This window comes from Gymnogyps californianus, chromosome 2, assembly GCF_018139145.2.
Source record: "Gymnogyps californianus isolate 813 chromosome 2, ASM1813914v2, whole genome shotgun sequence".
Classification (NCBI taxonomy): Eukaryota; Metazoa; Chordata; class Aves; order Accipitriformes; family Cathartidae; genus Gymnogyps; species Gymnogyps californianus.
Genome location: NC_059472.1, coordinates 157,052,491 through 157,068,485, shown reverse-complemented (window position 1 = coordinate 157,068,485; position 15,995 = coordinate 157,052,491). Strand labels below are relative to the sequence as shown.

At 36.8% G+C, this 15,995-nt stretch overlaps 1 protein-coding gene across 3 annotated transcripts in view; it reads left to right on the top strand.

Moving 5' to 3' along the window:
• The first annotated feature begins 1,492 nt into the window (after positions 1-1,492).
• DYNC2I1 (dynein 2 intermediate chain 1) overlaps positions 1,493-15,995 on the top strand; it is a 35,151-nt gene continuing 20,648 nt past the window's right edge. For 2 of the 3 annotated variants that reach the window (XM_050891085.1, XM_050891084.1), the window contains exons 1-7: positions 1,493-1,933; positions 6,257-6,310; positions 7,878-8,310; positions 8,885-8,937; positions 9,561-9,887; positions 11,578-11,636; positions 13,468-13,525. In XM_050891085.1, the coding sequence (XP_050747042.1) occupies positions 1,919-1,933; positions 6,257-6,310; positions 7,878-8,310; positions 8,885-8,937; positions 9,561-9,887; positions 11,578-11,636; positions 13,468-13,525 (999 nt within the window). In that variant the 5' untranslated portion in view covers positions 1,493-1,918. Of the gene's footprint in view, positions 1,934-6,256; positions 6,311-7,877; positions 8,311-8,884; positions 8,938-9,189; positions 9,241-9,560; positions 9,888-11,577; positions 11,637-13,467; positions 13,526-15,995 lie in introns of all 3 variants that reach the window. The other variant, XM_050891083.1, reaches the window with a different exon arrangement.

Sequence of the window (15,995 nt, the reverse complement as noted above, 5' to 3'; positions counted from 1 at the left end):
TGAAAAGTTCTTTCCAAACCCTCTAGTGGTGCCTTCCCACATCTGTAATTTTTCTCTTGCCATAAATCTGCCTGACTAGTATACACTAATAGGGGTAAGAAAAAGCTATTGGCAGCCAAAATTGATTTTTTTTTTTTTGGTAACAAATACATATGTGTATTCTAAAGAGTAGATGGTAGGACCAGAACTTGAAAAAAAGCTTTTTCTTCTGTCCAGTCTTTGGTATCACTGTCACATTTGCTATTTTTAGTTATACGTATTTGCTATATTGTTCTTAAAAACAAAATTAAATTAGAGTACTTGAAGGTAGTTTTTGTCTTTCAGCCTCTGCATGTAGGACAGCATTTCTGTAGAGTATCCTTTACTAAGCAGCTGCCTAGTTCCACGTGTTTATAGCACTGTCACCACTTTGGCTACAGAGATCTTTGAGTTAATCCAAGATAGCTTGTAAGCGTATTTTTATTTGTTCAGGGAAGAAGATATAAAAAGCTTATAGATTATAATTGGTCTGCCAAAGACAGCTAAATAATTCATAAGAATGTTGTAGTTTAGTATCCATAGATGCTTATATTTAGTGGATGTAATTTAGCCCTTAAAGGTCATACTTACAGTTATTGGTGGGTTGTTGGTTTGGGTTTTTTTAACAAAATATTGAGGTGGGGTTTTTTTTTCCCCTAACTGCTTACTAATTTGCCTTTGTTTTTCTGCTACATGATAAAGAAAAATATTTCATAGTCTGGACAGTGAGGCAACTTTTACAGCATTTTTAATTTATTCTGGAAACATGAATAAGAGGCAACTGTATCAAGGCTTTATATGTATTTGTCAACTGACTATTTAAGTCCAAGTATAAGGGGTTAAATTTTATCTCTGAAGTTCTGTTTATCCCTTGAACTCCTGCTGAACTACGGCAAGAATATTTCTCAAATGCAAAAATGCCTCCTTTGCTTTTTTTTTCAGTGGTCAGTTTTCTACAAACATTAATAATTAGTATTAGCAGTAAGTTACATATTTTTTTACTCTTAAAAAGTAAAAATAGGCAACAAAGTTAAAAGTGCCTAGAAGAATTTTCACCCGGTCTTTTAAATCGCACGTTAATAGGTTGTAAATATTTGCTGTGAAAATAGCACACACCTTTCCTGCAGGCAATCATCATTTACGTCGTTTGTTTCACGTGTGTCTGGTAAGCTGCCACTTGCTCTTTGTTGCAGAAAACAACTCCGGTATTTGTTACTGTGGGAATATTATTAACATTTTTATTTCTACAGGTATTCTTCATACCTGCCTTCACCTAACATCTGGGTAAACGACAGATTAAGTTAAGCATATCACCTTAACATTTTTTTCCACAGTAATCGTGCACGACTTTACTAAAAGTGAATCAGCTACGATTAGGAACGGCTTCATGGTATACTTAACCTATAAAAGGCCAGTAATGAACAGGACAACGGTGCTTTAAAGGCTGCCTGGCTGAGTGCCCCGTCCCCGCCTCACAGAATAGTGCTCGGCGGGTCCGAGCCCTCCCCAGGGCCCCTCCACCCGAGGAAACCCAGCTAGGCACTGGCTCAACGACGAAAACCTTCCTGCAGCCACACAGGCATCCCAAACTGTCGCTTCTCGCTAAGAAAGGGCTAGAGATGGCCAGACACCATCCTGCAGCACCACAGCGCAGCGAGCTACGCCATGAAACGAACCCTCACCTCACCGCCGGGCGCCCGCTCCCTTTCCCACAATCCTGTGCGGCAACAGCATCCACCCGTTTTCGCGGCGGGCTCCGGCGCTCATCCATCGCTCAGCCGATCGGCTGCTTCCCCCTCGCCGCCTGTTGCTAGGCAGGCCCGGACGCATCTGCCGTGGTTTCCTGCCCGCTCGGAGGCGGCCGGTGGCGGCGGGACGCGGCGCCCCGCCCGCTCCCGACATGGAGGGTGACAAGGTGAGGGGCCGCTAGGAAGCGGCCGGGGCTCCGGGGAGCCGGGCGAGCCTGCCGGCGCCGCCCAGGCCCGAGTCCTCCGAACACCGCGCGAGGGGCCGCCCCGCCTCGCCCCTTTCCCCCCGCTCCAGGAGGGCCCTGAGGAGGCGCCGGGGGCGGTGGCAGCGGGGCACGGCCGCCGCCCGGCCCGGCTTGTTCTTCTGCTCGGCCTCCCCCTGCTCCCGGCCCTTTGTGTCTTAGATGTCTTGACGCCTGCCAAAGCCGTCCCCTCACCCGGCCGCGTCTCGCTGCTGCCATTCGTGTTGCTTGGCGTTGAGTAAGCCAGGGCTTCTGTGGGGGCAAAGGCAGGAAACAGCCCTGGTGTTTCTTCTGCTGGCTCTGATAACCCCCATGGCCCTCCTTGGACAATTCAAGTCCCCGTGTTTTGTCAGCACGCCGATGAAACTCTCACCCAAGTAGCGGTAGTAAGGAAGTCCTTATTCCTCTAGCAGAAGGATGAGGCTGTATCAGCCACATCTTTCTGCAGAAGAGGATAGGTGGTTTATGAAAATATCCAAAGCTATTAATGTTTCAGTTTGTAGATAAAGTATCTTTAATAATTGATACTCCTGTAACCGCTAATTGTTGGGTTTTAGTTCTTTAGGAACCCACATAACTTTTGCATGATAGTGTTAAATTATGAAAAGTTTGTAGAGCTCCAAAATAAAGGAAGCAAAACCACATGGGCATGCTAACATCAATTATTGTGTTACGTATTCACTTGAAAAAGCAGAAGTATCAACTCACTCTTATTACTGTTGTGTGAATCTGGATTTTACACCTGATTAATTTGTGGTCATGCTGAATAGAAAATGGAGTAGGAAATAGAGTGGCTGGGCAGGGTATGTGAAGTAGTATGTTAGGACCACTCTAAAAACTTTCTTTCAGATATCATTTCAGTAACTGTGGTACATCAATAAGCTCTTTACTGAAAAGAGGTGAGTTAGTGAATTGTGATGGAAAGTTAAACTTTGATCTAAAATTTTTCAGGTGTTGGTATAAGACTGTGAAGACCCGGAGGCAGTTGTACTAACAGCCACGCTGTATGAGAAAGTCTCCTTTTGCTGTTTCTGTTCTATCAAGTCAAGTCTGTCTCTCATGCTGCTTACCTATTTGAGAGCTCTCAAACAGGCAACTCCTATTGGAAATAAGAAAGATAAATATTTATATGTAAAAAATAAAGTACTTTTCTCTGGCTTAAAAACTACAGAAACTTCTCTTGCTGTTTTTCTGTTTCTTTAGAATCATAGTTAACTGAGTTCTTAACTTAGTTAAAAATGTAACATTAAGTTCTGAAAACCTCCAGTCTTTCTAGGTTGTAAGTGAAGAAACCCCTCTTGATCTCTCTTGAAATGTTTATCTAAAGTAGCAAGGTCTCTTGTTCCACTAACTTCATAAGGCAACATACTTATTGTTTAGTTTAAAGGACAGATTCTTAAATGTTAAAAAATTTCATAGCGCTTTTTGAGTTCAGTAAATCTGTGGCATTTTATGTCAGCTGATGAGCTCCCCGTGCTCTCAGGTGGATGAATTAAGTTAAACCCCAGTGTGGTTTAAATAACTAATCTTAATCTGGATTTAAGTGAGTATATAAGGACTTCTAAATTAGCAGACAGGTGAGAAATTTCAATAAATCCTTTTAAAGTTTGTTTTAAACATTTCTTTTTGTGTGCACAATGATTCCTCTACTTACATAGGACAGTGGTCTCAAAGGTATTAAGTTTCAAGCTTTAGAAAAGATCTCTCTCTTTCTCTTTGTTTGTTTTTTTGTCTCCTGCAAAAGCAGAGAATTAAGTGGAAAATCATCATATATAAAAGCAACAGATTCTAGTGGTGGTGGAGAGATGAAAACTGCAGACCCCAGAAAAGTGGCAGATGCACATTTTTGAGCACTAAAGAATCGTCTCTAAATGTTTGCTGCATGCTTTTTGCCTCAGCTTTGAAATAAATCTCAAACTACCTTATCGGATATTGTCTATTGGTTATACTGGTTTTAGCCTATTAACATTGTTAGCATTCTTTCTTTGTCTGCTTATATGTACCTAAATATTGTCTAAACCCAAAACATAATCATATATATTAGGGATTTTAAATAGGTTACTATTTGAGACTATAATACAGCACTCTGTTCTCTTCCCATCCATATCCTTCCTTCCAGCTTACCCTCGCACAAGTTCTATTGAGTTTCTTAAGTTTTGTTAAAACAAGCCTCAAGAAAATGATCAACTTTGTTTTTACTTTCTCATCTGACTTTCTGCAGTAGTCAATATTTGTACTTTTTTGCCTTTTTTAAGGACCAGAAGAAAATAAAACTTAAAGGACACTTCCATTTTGTTACAAAGGCTGCCTTCTTGGTGCTTCTGATCAGCTTTAGATGAAGTTTACCAGTCCACCACAATCTTCTATAAAATCTAACTTTGAAAAGACAAGAATTTTTTCATGTAGAATAATTAAAAAATTAAAATATACTACTAAAATGCTGCTTCTGCATAATAAATCAGCAAAAAATGGGTACCATATGTTTATTTTCTTCCACCAGTGCAGCTCATCATTCAAATATTTATCAGCGATTATTTTGTTAATCTTTAGTAATTTTTACCAAGTCTAAATTTGAGAATAAGTGTAGCCTGATCATGTTACTTTGAATATAGTCATCATCCTTCAATGAACTAGTTAAAAATATTCAATAGATTAAAATTCCTCATTTGCTTTAGTGATCTCAAACAATCTGATTTTTTTAGTTTATTTAGCAGCAGCCAAGTAGTAAAGGGCAGTAACTCTGCAAATGAGGATAGACAAAATATAACCTATTTAACTAGGGAGAAGTCTAGTGAAACAATGTCCATGTATACTTTGATTATTTTCATTATCTTTTTTCTTCAGTGCTACATACAAATATTTCATGTGGCAGTCAACTTACACATGTAGTCTGAACCATTTTAAAATATTAAGTGACAGTGGATTGAAAAGTAGTGCCAGCAATTTTTTGAGATGCATGCAATTCCTAAACCAGAAGCTTCCTTGGTTCACTTGAAATGCACAGTAATCTAACTATTTTTAACTTTTAGTTTTTAAAAGTCTAACAAAAATGTGTTGTGGCTATGTCAGATCCCTACTGATGAAAAAAAAAAAAAAGGATTACATTTGGCATGGTATTTTTAGATTCACTGCTTGCCCATATTATTTATCCCCTGAAATGTTCTTACAGCTGAGTTTGGGGCGGCTCAAATGATATGTCTAAGGGGAAAATACTGTATTTACTGTTTGCCATGTGAATGGGTTCTGTGAGTGGTTCTGCAGAAAAAGGATCTGGGGGCCCTGGTGGACAGAAACTTGAATGTAAGTCATCAGGGTACTCTTCAGGTGGTTATGGTTAACCCCATACTGGTTGTGTATATCACAAAGACCATAGCTAGCAGGCGTAGGGAAGACTATTCTCCTCTCCTCAGCACTTGTGAGGCCCTGTCTGCAGTACTATGTCTGGTTTTAAGGCCCCCAGTACTAAAGAGATTCTAGAGTGGGGCACTGAGATGGCTGTGGGGCTGGAGCCCTGATGTGTGTGGGAAGGAGGCTAAGGAGCTGTTCAGGCTAGAGAAAAGAAAACTAAGAGGGGATCCAACTGCTGTCTTCAAGTATCTAAAGAGGATCTGTGGAAAAGACGGAGCCAAATTCTTCTCTGAGATGTACAGTGAGAGCACAGAAGGTAGTGGCCCTAACTACCAGCAAGGGAAATTATAACTTGGTATAAGGAAAACATTTTTAATTCAGAGTGGTCAAACCCAAGAACTAGGTTGCCCAGAAAAACTCCAACCGCAGAGATATTAAAACCTCACCTAAGTAAGTCCCTGACCAGGACTTTGAAGTTAGATCTAATAGAGCAGGAGATTGAACCTAATGACATTGATATATTGATTACTTTCCAAAAGTGGCCTGACTGTGTGTACCCATTTGATCTATCATTGGAAGACCAATTTTAAGTTTTTCTTGAAGGGCTGCACTGTTATCCACCATAGGCACTGACCTCAAAATTGGTTACCGTGTGTGTATAGAGCTGGATAACCCAGTAGAAGTCTGGGTTCAGGTCTTCAGTCTTCCAGGTCCAGTCAGATCAGGTACTCTGTAATTATACACATTAAGGCTAAATCAAATTAATATTTACATTACAAAAATCAGTGGTACTTGCCATATATACCTTGATCCTTTCCTTTGAAAAACTATGCATTGTTAAATGATTTACTTCTCTCTGCAAATTGATTACTCAGTCTTTTACTGTCTTTTCTGTTCTAGAGAAGAACCAAAGAAGATACTTGGAAATCAGACGAACTTAGGAAACATCTTAGGGTGATTTTATTTTATTTCTACTGGTTTTGATGTTAAGTTACCTTACAGCAGTGGAATTTATTGGTGGTCTAAACGTAGAGGGTTGACTGCTTATTCTACTAGCCACTCTGCCTTGTGGGATCTATAATAACTCTTTAAGGCTTTTTGGTGCACCAGACACTTTAAATCTGTGTCACTGAATACAAACAGTACAGATCTTTAATGTGTAGCTGCGAATTTCCTTGCCACAATTGACTGTTCTGGAAACTGTCTAGTCCAAGTGTGTCCAGAGGCTGGCCCACTCAACTGTTTCTAGCTACACAAGTCATGCAAGATTACTCTACAGATTTCTTAATTAGGTAAATTGAAAAAATACCATTGTTACGATAATCATACAGCACACAATGGGGTCTGATTTGCTGGCCACCCAAATCCATGTTACAGCTCTTCACTTTCCTGCATGTATATTATGTATTGTATTTGTTATCATCATCTATCATGTTTGTCATGCGGTTTTAAACTGATTAATTACTTTATCCACTGGTCAATTCGGCATTCAGGCTCCATTACACCATTGATGTTCATATTAATTTTGTGCTATATTTTTTTTAAAGCTGTTTTCCAATATGTATCTTCTTTTCTATGTCTTATGTAGATCTTCATTAGTCATTTGATAAACTAAAGCATCCTACTTGTTAATCTATTACCTAGCTTTGTATCAATTACATTTCAAAGCTCCCCATTATTTCAGTGCCAGTGCTACAGTATAAGTATGTTGTATTTTTCAGACATTCAGTAACATTTCTACTACTTCCATGTGGGCTAAAGCAAACAAATTTGAGTTGAAATGCTTTAGTTCCAACAGAAGTGGTGTGGTTGGACTTTCATTTCTGTGAAACAGATAAAGTTTAATTCACTTCACTCATTGACTGTAATCAAAGCAACTTCTGTTTGTTCTGCATTGAGTAAATAGCTGAAATAATGGATGTAGTGAAATCAGTGGGAGTTGTGCTACTTGCTTCAGGAAGGTTAAAATATAATCTCTTATGACTTTAGAAAAATGTAAGAATAGTTGCATCCTCAAGGGATCTAGGCCAAAAACTTTCTTTCACATTTTTTATATGCTGCTTTCTGTTCAAGTAAAAGCTAATCTTCTATTCTGAAGGCAGCTGCAGGATGCCCAGTTATCTATCGTTGTTTATATTGGTAACATATTTTACAAGATGGCACAGTTGCTGTTTACATGAGCTAACAGCTTTAAGATGCTTAGTTAATTTTTCAACCTAGCTCTAAACAGAATGCACAGTTCCACAGTAAATGTTCTTTTTTTTATCAAATTCTTTTCAAATGCATTGAAAATGCAGCTTATTATTTATTTCATTTATTAGCTCTTTTTACAATAAGCACAGACATAATGTTAGTAATTTTACAAAGTAAGCCTAGAAATTTTAATTTTAATTTTAATACAGTTTGGGAAATTAAATTCACATGTAACAGTCTCCTATTTTTTTTTCCCCACATGAATATACTATATCAAAATAGATTGCTGAATTATAATAATAGATATTTTTATTTTTTTTTATTTCAGGCATCACAACCAGATAGTCAAAATGAAGACCAAAAGCACAGAGAAAAGAAACTGCAGAAAGAGAAGTCTGTTCATGACACAGACACTCATAAACATGAACGCAAAGACAGAGGGAAGAGCAAGGAAAGAACGAGAGAGAGAGAGAGATTTAAATCTGGTGAAAGACACAGGGATAAAATGAGAGAGAGAGGAGGGGGAAAAGAGCACCAGAGAGAAGGAGATCGAGAGAGATACAAAGATAAGCTTCAAGAGTCAAGTTTGGAGAAGGAAAGACACAGTGTACCAAAAGATAAAGACAGGGAGAGCGATAGAGAACGAGACAAAAAGCATAAAAGACATGAGATAAAGCAAATAGATACACAAAATAATCTGAAATCATTTGAAGGAAGAGATAAAGATCGTCACAGAAGAAGAGAAAGCAGGCATCGTTTGGGTAGGTTGCTTTGGGTTGCTGTTGTACTTTGAAATATTTGAAATTTAGATAGAAATAGTCTGAAACTGTACCCCATCTGTACAGAGAGGATAAAGACAGGCAGGTGTGAGTACCTACTGCAATGTATATCTTTATGGAATCTTGTGGTAACCTAGTTTTATTTTGGTGCTTTTAAAAATTTTGATGTTCATTTCCCTTCCTCTGAAGAAAGGGTGAATGTCACTGTTTTTGTTGGTCAGTTGACTTGAAGAGAATAAGCACCTTCCTGCACAGACATTCTCTACTGAGTGATCCGTTTGAATCCCCAAGTTGCAGGGTGATTGCTGAAGTTAGTAGCATGTGTCATTACTCTTACCATTACACAAGACAATTGAGAACAGAGGGATTCATTAGGAAAGAAAAAGGAGTAACCAGCTTTGGAGAGAGAATTTCAACAGAATATTATTTTTAGAAAGCTTTTATGTTTTAGAAAACCCATGTTACTGAAATACTATTTTCTACATGCTAGAGTTACTTATGTACAGAGTTTGAGTATAATAAAATTTGTTCATTAATTTATACATGTATTTTCTAGAGGAGGAGAAAACAGGAAGTGAAGAGCAAGAAAGAAGACATAGAGAAAAGAAGGTAAAGGAAGGGAAAGGAATGAAGTATTTCATAATGGAATAAGATAAAATTTTAGAATAATGAAGAAACTGGATCAGACTCCAGTTGCCAAGAAATCCAAGAGATGCATAGATAGTAAGGTCTTCACAAGTGTACAAAACACACAACAACAAAATATATGAGCCATTCTATTTTGAGGACATACTTCATTCTTTTTTTAAAGTAAGAGTAAAATAAAATTTGTATAGCAAACAGTGCTTTATTTTTGTACAGCTACATCAAAATTTTCCATCTGCTATTTATGCCTTTATTACAAGGATATTGGTAAGTATACATCCTATTTTATGTTAGACCACCTAGTAAACAAATAATTAAATTTTTGTGTGAAGATTACATAATCCAGAGAATTTTCTGTAGCAAAGTATGCGATGTCCTAGAAGAAATATTACATTCTCAAGTGATATGATAATTTGAAACTTGCCATAGTAGGAGATTAAAAAAAAATGGCTAGAAGCTTCACGTGGCAGAAAGAGATTAGGTACTTACAAATCCATCATTCTAATGGTTAAAAATTGATAGATTTGTGAAGATAAAACAGTCTTGGAGAACCTTCTAACTCTTTAATGTTATTTTTCTCTTTCCAGGATAGTGATACCAAAAAGAACATTGACAAATTTTTAGCCTACAAAGTTGAAGAAAGTGAACGTGTACACAAGTTACAGAAAGACCAAGAGTTGGATAAAGATGGAGAAAGAAGACACAGAGAAAAAAAAGAACATTCTGTTAGGCCAGGAAAAGAGAGGCTTTCAAAAGAGAGAAGTCATAAACGTTATGAAAAGGAAGAGGAAGACAAACATAAATCAAAGAGATCTAAAGAGGGATCTTCCCATGGAGACAGAGAAGGGCAACCAGCAGAAGCTAATGAGAGAGTAAAGAGTAGAGAAAATGAAAGAAAAAAGCATGATCTAAGGGTTAGTTTTGTTAACACTTTAAAACATTACCTTATAACTTACTTTAATTGTTGATATATCATCACTGGTAAGCTGAATAATAAAAATAATAGGATCGTAAGTCAACATTTTCTGAAATTTGAGGCTAAAGTGGTAGATTAAAATACTACATCTGCATTTAAGTATCCTAACCCAGAGCTGATTCCTTCCATGAAATTTAAACTAGAAATGTCTTTTATTTGTAAAATTCTTTATTGCTGTGACTTTTGGAATTTTTACTAACATGTTGAAGTGGGGATGAGATTAGGCTGGAGGTCCATTAAAATGTATTGGCTGTCTTTATAGAAAAAAATATGATTTTAATAGAGGCTATTTTCGATATTGCCTGTAAAGGGATCATGGATCTCTAACTTGCAAGTAGGCACATGAGTATAGATCCCTTATATTTATGGTTTTTGCCTCTACTTCTGAAGTGATAGAATATCTTTTATGTTTCTAATACAGAGCATGATGTTATATCCTAGAGACTTAATCAAAACTTTGACATTTTTTACTGGTTTTCATAACACAAGTACTCATTCTACGAGAATGAGAGAAGAAATACATAGTAATTTGTAACCCTTAAAATCAGATAAATTTTATGGAACATGGAAAAATTCGGCTGGTCTAGGGTAGTTTCTTCTGCTGCCTAAAGAGTGAAGATGTACAAGCTTCTCAAAGAAAAGTTCAGAGATGTATTTTCTAGTGAAAATACCAGGCATCTTCAGTGTAGGGGCCCACCACAAGTGATTCCTGTAACTGACTTTCTGCAGCAGAATTCAAAAGTCTATCAGGAGCTTGCTCAAGGTTTGACTTCCTTGGAAATTTGCTCAAATAGCTGCTACAGAATATACATGCTGATGCTTCTGTCTGACTTATGTTTCTTTTTCTGATGTTCATGGATAGAGAAAAGCACCTTTATCTTAAACAACCTATTGAATAAATTTCCAAATGTAGGCAAACCTTCATAATACAGAATTTAAAAGTCAAGTCCCTATACTGGGGATTAAAAGTGCCTGAGACTATTCTCTGTCCCTGGGTCCAACTGGTGTGAATTGTTGCGGTCCATACTGTTAAAATCTCATTCTTTGGAACAGGCTGGCCGCAGCCTACTGAGGTCAGCCCTTAGTCCGTACCAGTTTTTCAGCCACGCCTACAGGTTATTTAGGAAAGTGCTCTGGGCTCACAATTTAAGCAGTATACATGGGGCTCAGAGCATTTTTTAACCATTGTTACTAATATACTAATGTGAAGGTATCCTATAAAAAAGCCAGAATTTACTCTGGTAAAGCATTATAAGGTTTTGTTAAGCAAAGAAGACTCAAGATCCCTTCTTGTTTCCTTTCTGAAATGCATTACAGAAGGGGATGCAGCCAAACTTCACTCCCAAGTATTAAATATTTTTGGGAGAAGCTCATATTATGTGTATAGCATATCTTTTATGGGTGTTTATTTTCTTTGCTTACCATATCTGTAAGGAGGAGATTATTCTGACGTTAGTTCATATACAGAACTTCTTCAAAGCAATGACTGATAAAAAAATAGTATGTGTCATTGAAATAATTCATTAGAAACCTTTCTTACTGTTTAATGTCACTACTGCTGATACAGGTTCATACACATATTTCCTCGCAGCATTCCTGACACATTAATATTGTGACTTCTTTTACAGAGGAGCGAATACAAAAAAGAGGAGAGGATTCAAGAAGAAATGAGCCATCAGAGTGTAAGGTAAATTCAGAGATTTAAAATAAGTATATACCATATGGTATCTACTAAGATTCAGTCACCACCAAAACAGTAAGCATGAATTCTTGATCTCAAATATCTAGGGTGAAAATAATTTTTTTCATAGGCCCTTTGTACAATACTATAGCAATTAAAAAAAAAAAAAATCTGTGTTTTGCGTCTAAGAGGATTCATATAAAAATGTATGTGTTTGTATTCCATTTATTTTTTTTCTACCCCAGGATAGCAAAAGATATTTTGCAGTCCTTGCAAACTAGATATATATTAATCTGGGTGCTTAGTTTGGGAGACAGAAATGGTGTATTGTACCACCTGGAAATACACTATGCAGTCACGTGGACACATGTAACGTTCATGATGAACTACATAGGACTCTCTTATATTGTTTATTTTAATTTGAATATCTCTACTTAGTTCCTACTCTGGATGGTATCTAAAACATTAGATACATATAGCAAGTTTACTGTTTTATGTGAAAGAGAAAGGTCCGGGTCATCCTCAGTAGGATCAGTAAAATTTCAGGATGATATTTCTAAGTTTTATTACTAGCAAATATAAAATCTTACAGAAGTTCTCTATATATTCTAGTTGTCTTTGCATTCTTTAATGCTTCAGCCATGTGAAATTCGTATACAGCTTTCTGAAGTATAACTCTCCGGGTACGTTGTCAGTCACAATTCTCATTCTTAAACCGTAGTTTAGCTTCCTAGCTAAATAGAAGACTGGCATGCTGGCTTCTGGGGTCACTGACAGAGATAGTGAAGTCACTACCACTATTGGCTAAGTATTACTACTGTTTCTCAAGCATGGGACAGATCACTTTAGTCGTAGTGAATTTGTCATTGTGGAAGTATATTCCTGTACAAAAGAAAAAAATGAAATATTTCAGAATACGTATTTTGGGATGCTTCCTAGCAGTAGCACTCAACTGTGTCAAGCAGTGCCGAATATCCAGGTTATATTTTGAAGCTGTTTCTGATGGGGTGTTGTGGGGGAGTCATTGCTTGTGCATAGCTGGGAAAAAGGAGTTAGCCATTTCTGAATGGCGATGAAGGCAATATGGTTTATTGGGATGTCCCAAAACCCTGGTTCAGCCTGAAACACTGCCAACGTTGAATCATTCTGATTTGTTATGAGAGGATCCAGCCAAATTTTTATTTTTATTGTTGCCTTTTCTTATGTTCGTCAGTCCCAACAGCAGTATATATGAATACCCTCTTACTTAAGAAGTCAGAACATTCTCCTCTTGAAGTCCGATACTCTACTTATAAAATAATCAAATAGATTGTTAAGGAGTTGATTGATTTTTCTCCTGCTCTCTGACTCTGATTGTATTGTCCTCATAAATAAAACCGCTGAATGCATAAATAAAACCGCTGAATGAAAGACCATGTTTGAATGTCAGTCTATGATTTATAGCTTTAGAGCACATTACACCAACCTGATCCTGATCTCCTGTTTGCTGCAGATATTAATACAACTAATAGATGAGTGGGTTTAATAGGGTTTTTCCTCCTTACTTTTTCTTCCGTTTTGATGCAATTGTAGGCATTAAATTTGGACAAGGTTTTTGCAGTTCTTAGATGATTAATCACTTGGCTGTTTCATTATCATTTTGTATCATAAATAGATATCTGTAAAAGTATTTGTAGAAATATTTCAGTTTTTTGGAAATTTTCAACTATTTTTTCCTTTTCAGGAAAAAAGACGTATTTTTTTCTAAAACAAACAAAACCCCAGAAAACAAAACCAAAACAAAACTAGTGCTTTCTTCTGAGTTAACCAATAAAATTGTTGTTCTCTTTTTCAATAGGACTGTAAAAGATAAAGGAAAATTCATTGAAAAAGAGGAAAAGGACACAAGACAAGAGGTAAAACAATTTGGTTTTGGAACTTAGAATGTTCCATTTTTCTTGGGATTAATAACAATTACAATATGTATTTCAATATAATGCCATTGTAAGATAAGATTTATGTATATTGGTCTTCAGGTATCTCCTAACCTCTCTTTCTGGATACAGCGTTAGAAAATTGATTTATTATGTATAAATTTCCTAAGCATTGAAGGTAGCCATCTATTCAACTGTATTTCAGTATCTTCTATGCTTGAAAAAATAATTCTCAATAAGTGGGAAGAGTTTAGATGTGTAATACAAATCATCTACACATACCTAAAGTATATTATTGCTTTCTATAAACAGCTGACCTAGGCAAATAATATGTAGTGTAAGCCAAGTAAAATGCAGCTAGCAATGTAATTCATATATTTCTCTTAAAACAGTTGCCATAAGAAAGAGGAAGGTATTTTTATATGTTTAAATGGACAGGTGCAGACAGAACCAAGTTTTCAGTAAGTCTGAAGTGCAAGCTGTATAGACTTGGGTTTATTTGGACCCGTCTGTGCAGATACAGCCTACCTTTACCATGAAAAGTTTTAAAATATTTTGTCATATTTTCAACGGTTCATAACCATCCCCCAAAATCCAAATTCTGTTTTGGAATATTGTAGGATCATGGTCCTGATCTAGGAAAAAGTAGTAGTACCTAATGAAGACATCCTTTTCCATATTCTCATGTTATGAGCAGCCATATGTCTTTCATATGTCTTTCAGCCATGTGTCTTTCAAAACCATACTAACTTCTATTAAAACTTGGCTGTTTTCATGCCAGAAATACTTTTCTTTCAAGGATGTTCTAAGAGCTCTGTTATTCTTTTCTTCTAATTTCCAATACGTTTCCGTTATTCTTGCTTTAGTGCTAGTATTTAGCTCAAATACTTTTTTAGGGTTTTCATCCCCTAATGAGCTTATAGAAAGCATGTTTGTCTCTTCTCTGACTTAATTTTGCTGACCTATACAAGCTAAATTCTTCATTCCTCTCATCCTTCTAGCAGCTGTCTCTTCGTCTGTTTCGATTTGCATTAATTTTTCTTGAATTTGGGTGACCAGAGTTGAACACAGTACTGAATGTGAATTTTCATAAGTGCCTTGTGTAATACTGTACACGACATAAATACTTATCTGTTCCTGAAAGAAGTAGCTTTCTGACATATTCTTAGATTTAGTCTGCACAGCTTTTACCACTGTGACCAACAGTCATCCTGGATCAACTAATGTGTTCAAAATATTCTCTTCCTCTGTTGTTTCCAACAGATGAGGTTCCAGGTAGCAGCTGGCATTGATGCTAATCTTTAAGGCCCAGACTCAGCTCACCCTTAGGTGTGAATTGTCTGTGGTGGAGACCTAAATTTCCCTAAATTTCCATTGTACTTTGTGGAGAGAAATAGGCAGTTCAGTCCTTTTATATTTGGTCTCCTTTTCCATTATCTTCTCTGTCTTCATTGGCAATAGGGGGCAACCTAGGAGGGTGAGATCCCTACTTAAGACCTGACTCAACAGGGATAATTAAATTCCATGGGTTTGCACTTTATGCTGTTGAGTTTCTTCATATATTTGCTACTCCAAATGCCACAGTCATCCAGGTATTCCAGCATGACTTCCTAATCCTGCTTTGTATTGACAATATATTCTCCATATGTTCTTTAAAGTAGGAACCTACCTGTGATAGGATGACTCTGGTTTCCTAGGAGAATGCAGGAGGTTCTTATGAGGACAGTAAGATTTTGACAACTACTGACAGGTGGAGGTTTTTAGTGTGTAAAAACTACATGTGTAACAGATGCAATGTTATAAACATCTGTGTGTTATTAATAAAAATGACAGCTCTGTAGGCATATTCATAGATGATTATAGTAAAGTAATAAAGACTATAACCATCCTTATGGGTGTGTTACTGCGTATGTCTGACTAAATGGAATAAGGATTTAAGAAAACCTCTATTTGAATTAGTTACTGCTGGCTACCTGCAACCTTGCAGGTGGAACAAATTGGGAAATTTTGCCCAGTTTTGGCCAGTTTTGCCTGGATGGACAACCTGACTAATATAATTTGTTCTTGATGCAAAGATTGATCTGAGAAATGACAAAAAGCAGCAACCAGAAAGACTGAAGTACTGTAGTCCTAGTTCTAGGAGTCTGATGACTCTGAAAAGTGAGGTATCCATAGAAGCTGTTTACTGCTGTATAGTGTCCTTAATACTTTTGAAAGTACTACATTCTGTGAAAACTAGGTGGCTCTAGCTCTTGAAGAGTCATGAAAGGATCAAAAGTGTGCCTAAATTGTCGTTTGACAACCAGCTGCTATCCTTTGGTTGTAAATGTAGAAGCAGGTAATAGGTGTGCTGTTATGCTGGATAATTTTCATAAAACCTCACATTTATTTCCGTTTTGAAATATGTAGAAATCTCTTACATGTGAATAATTTAGTCTATGACTTTGAAGAA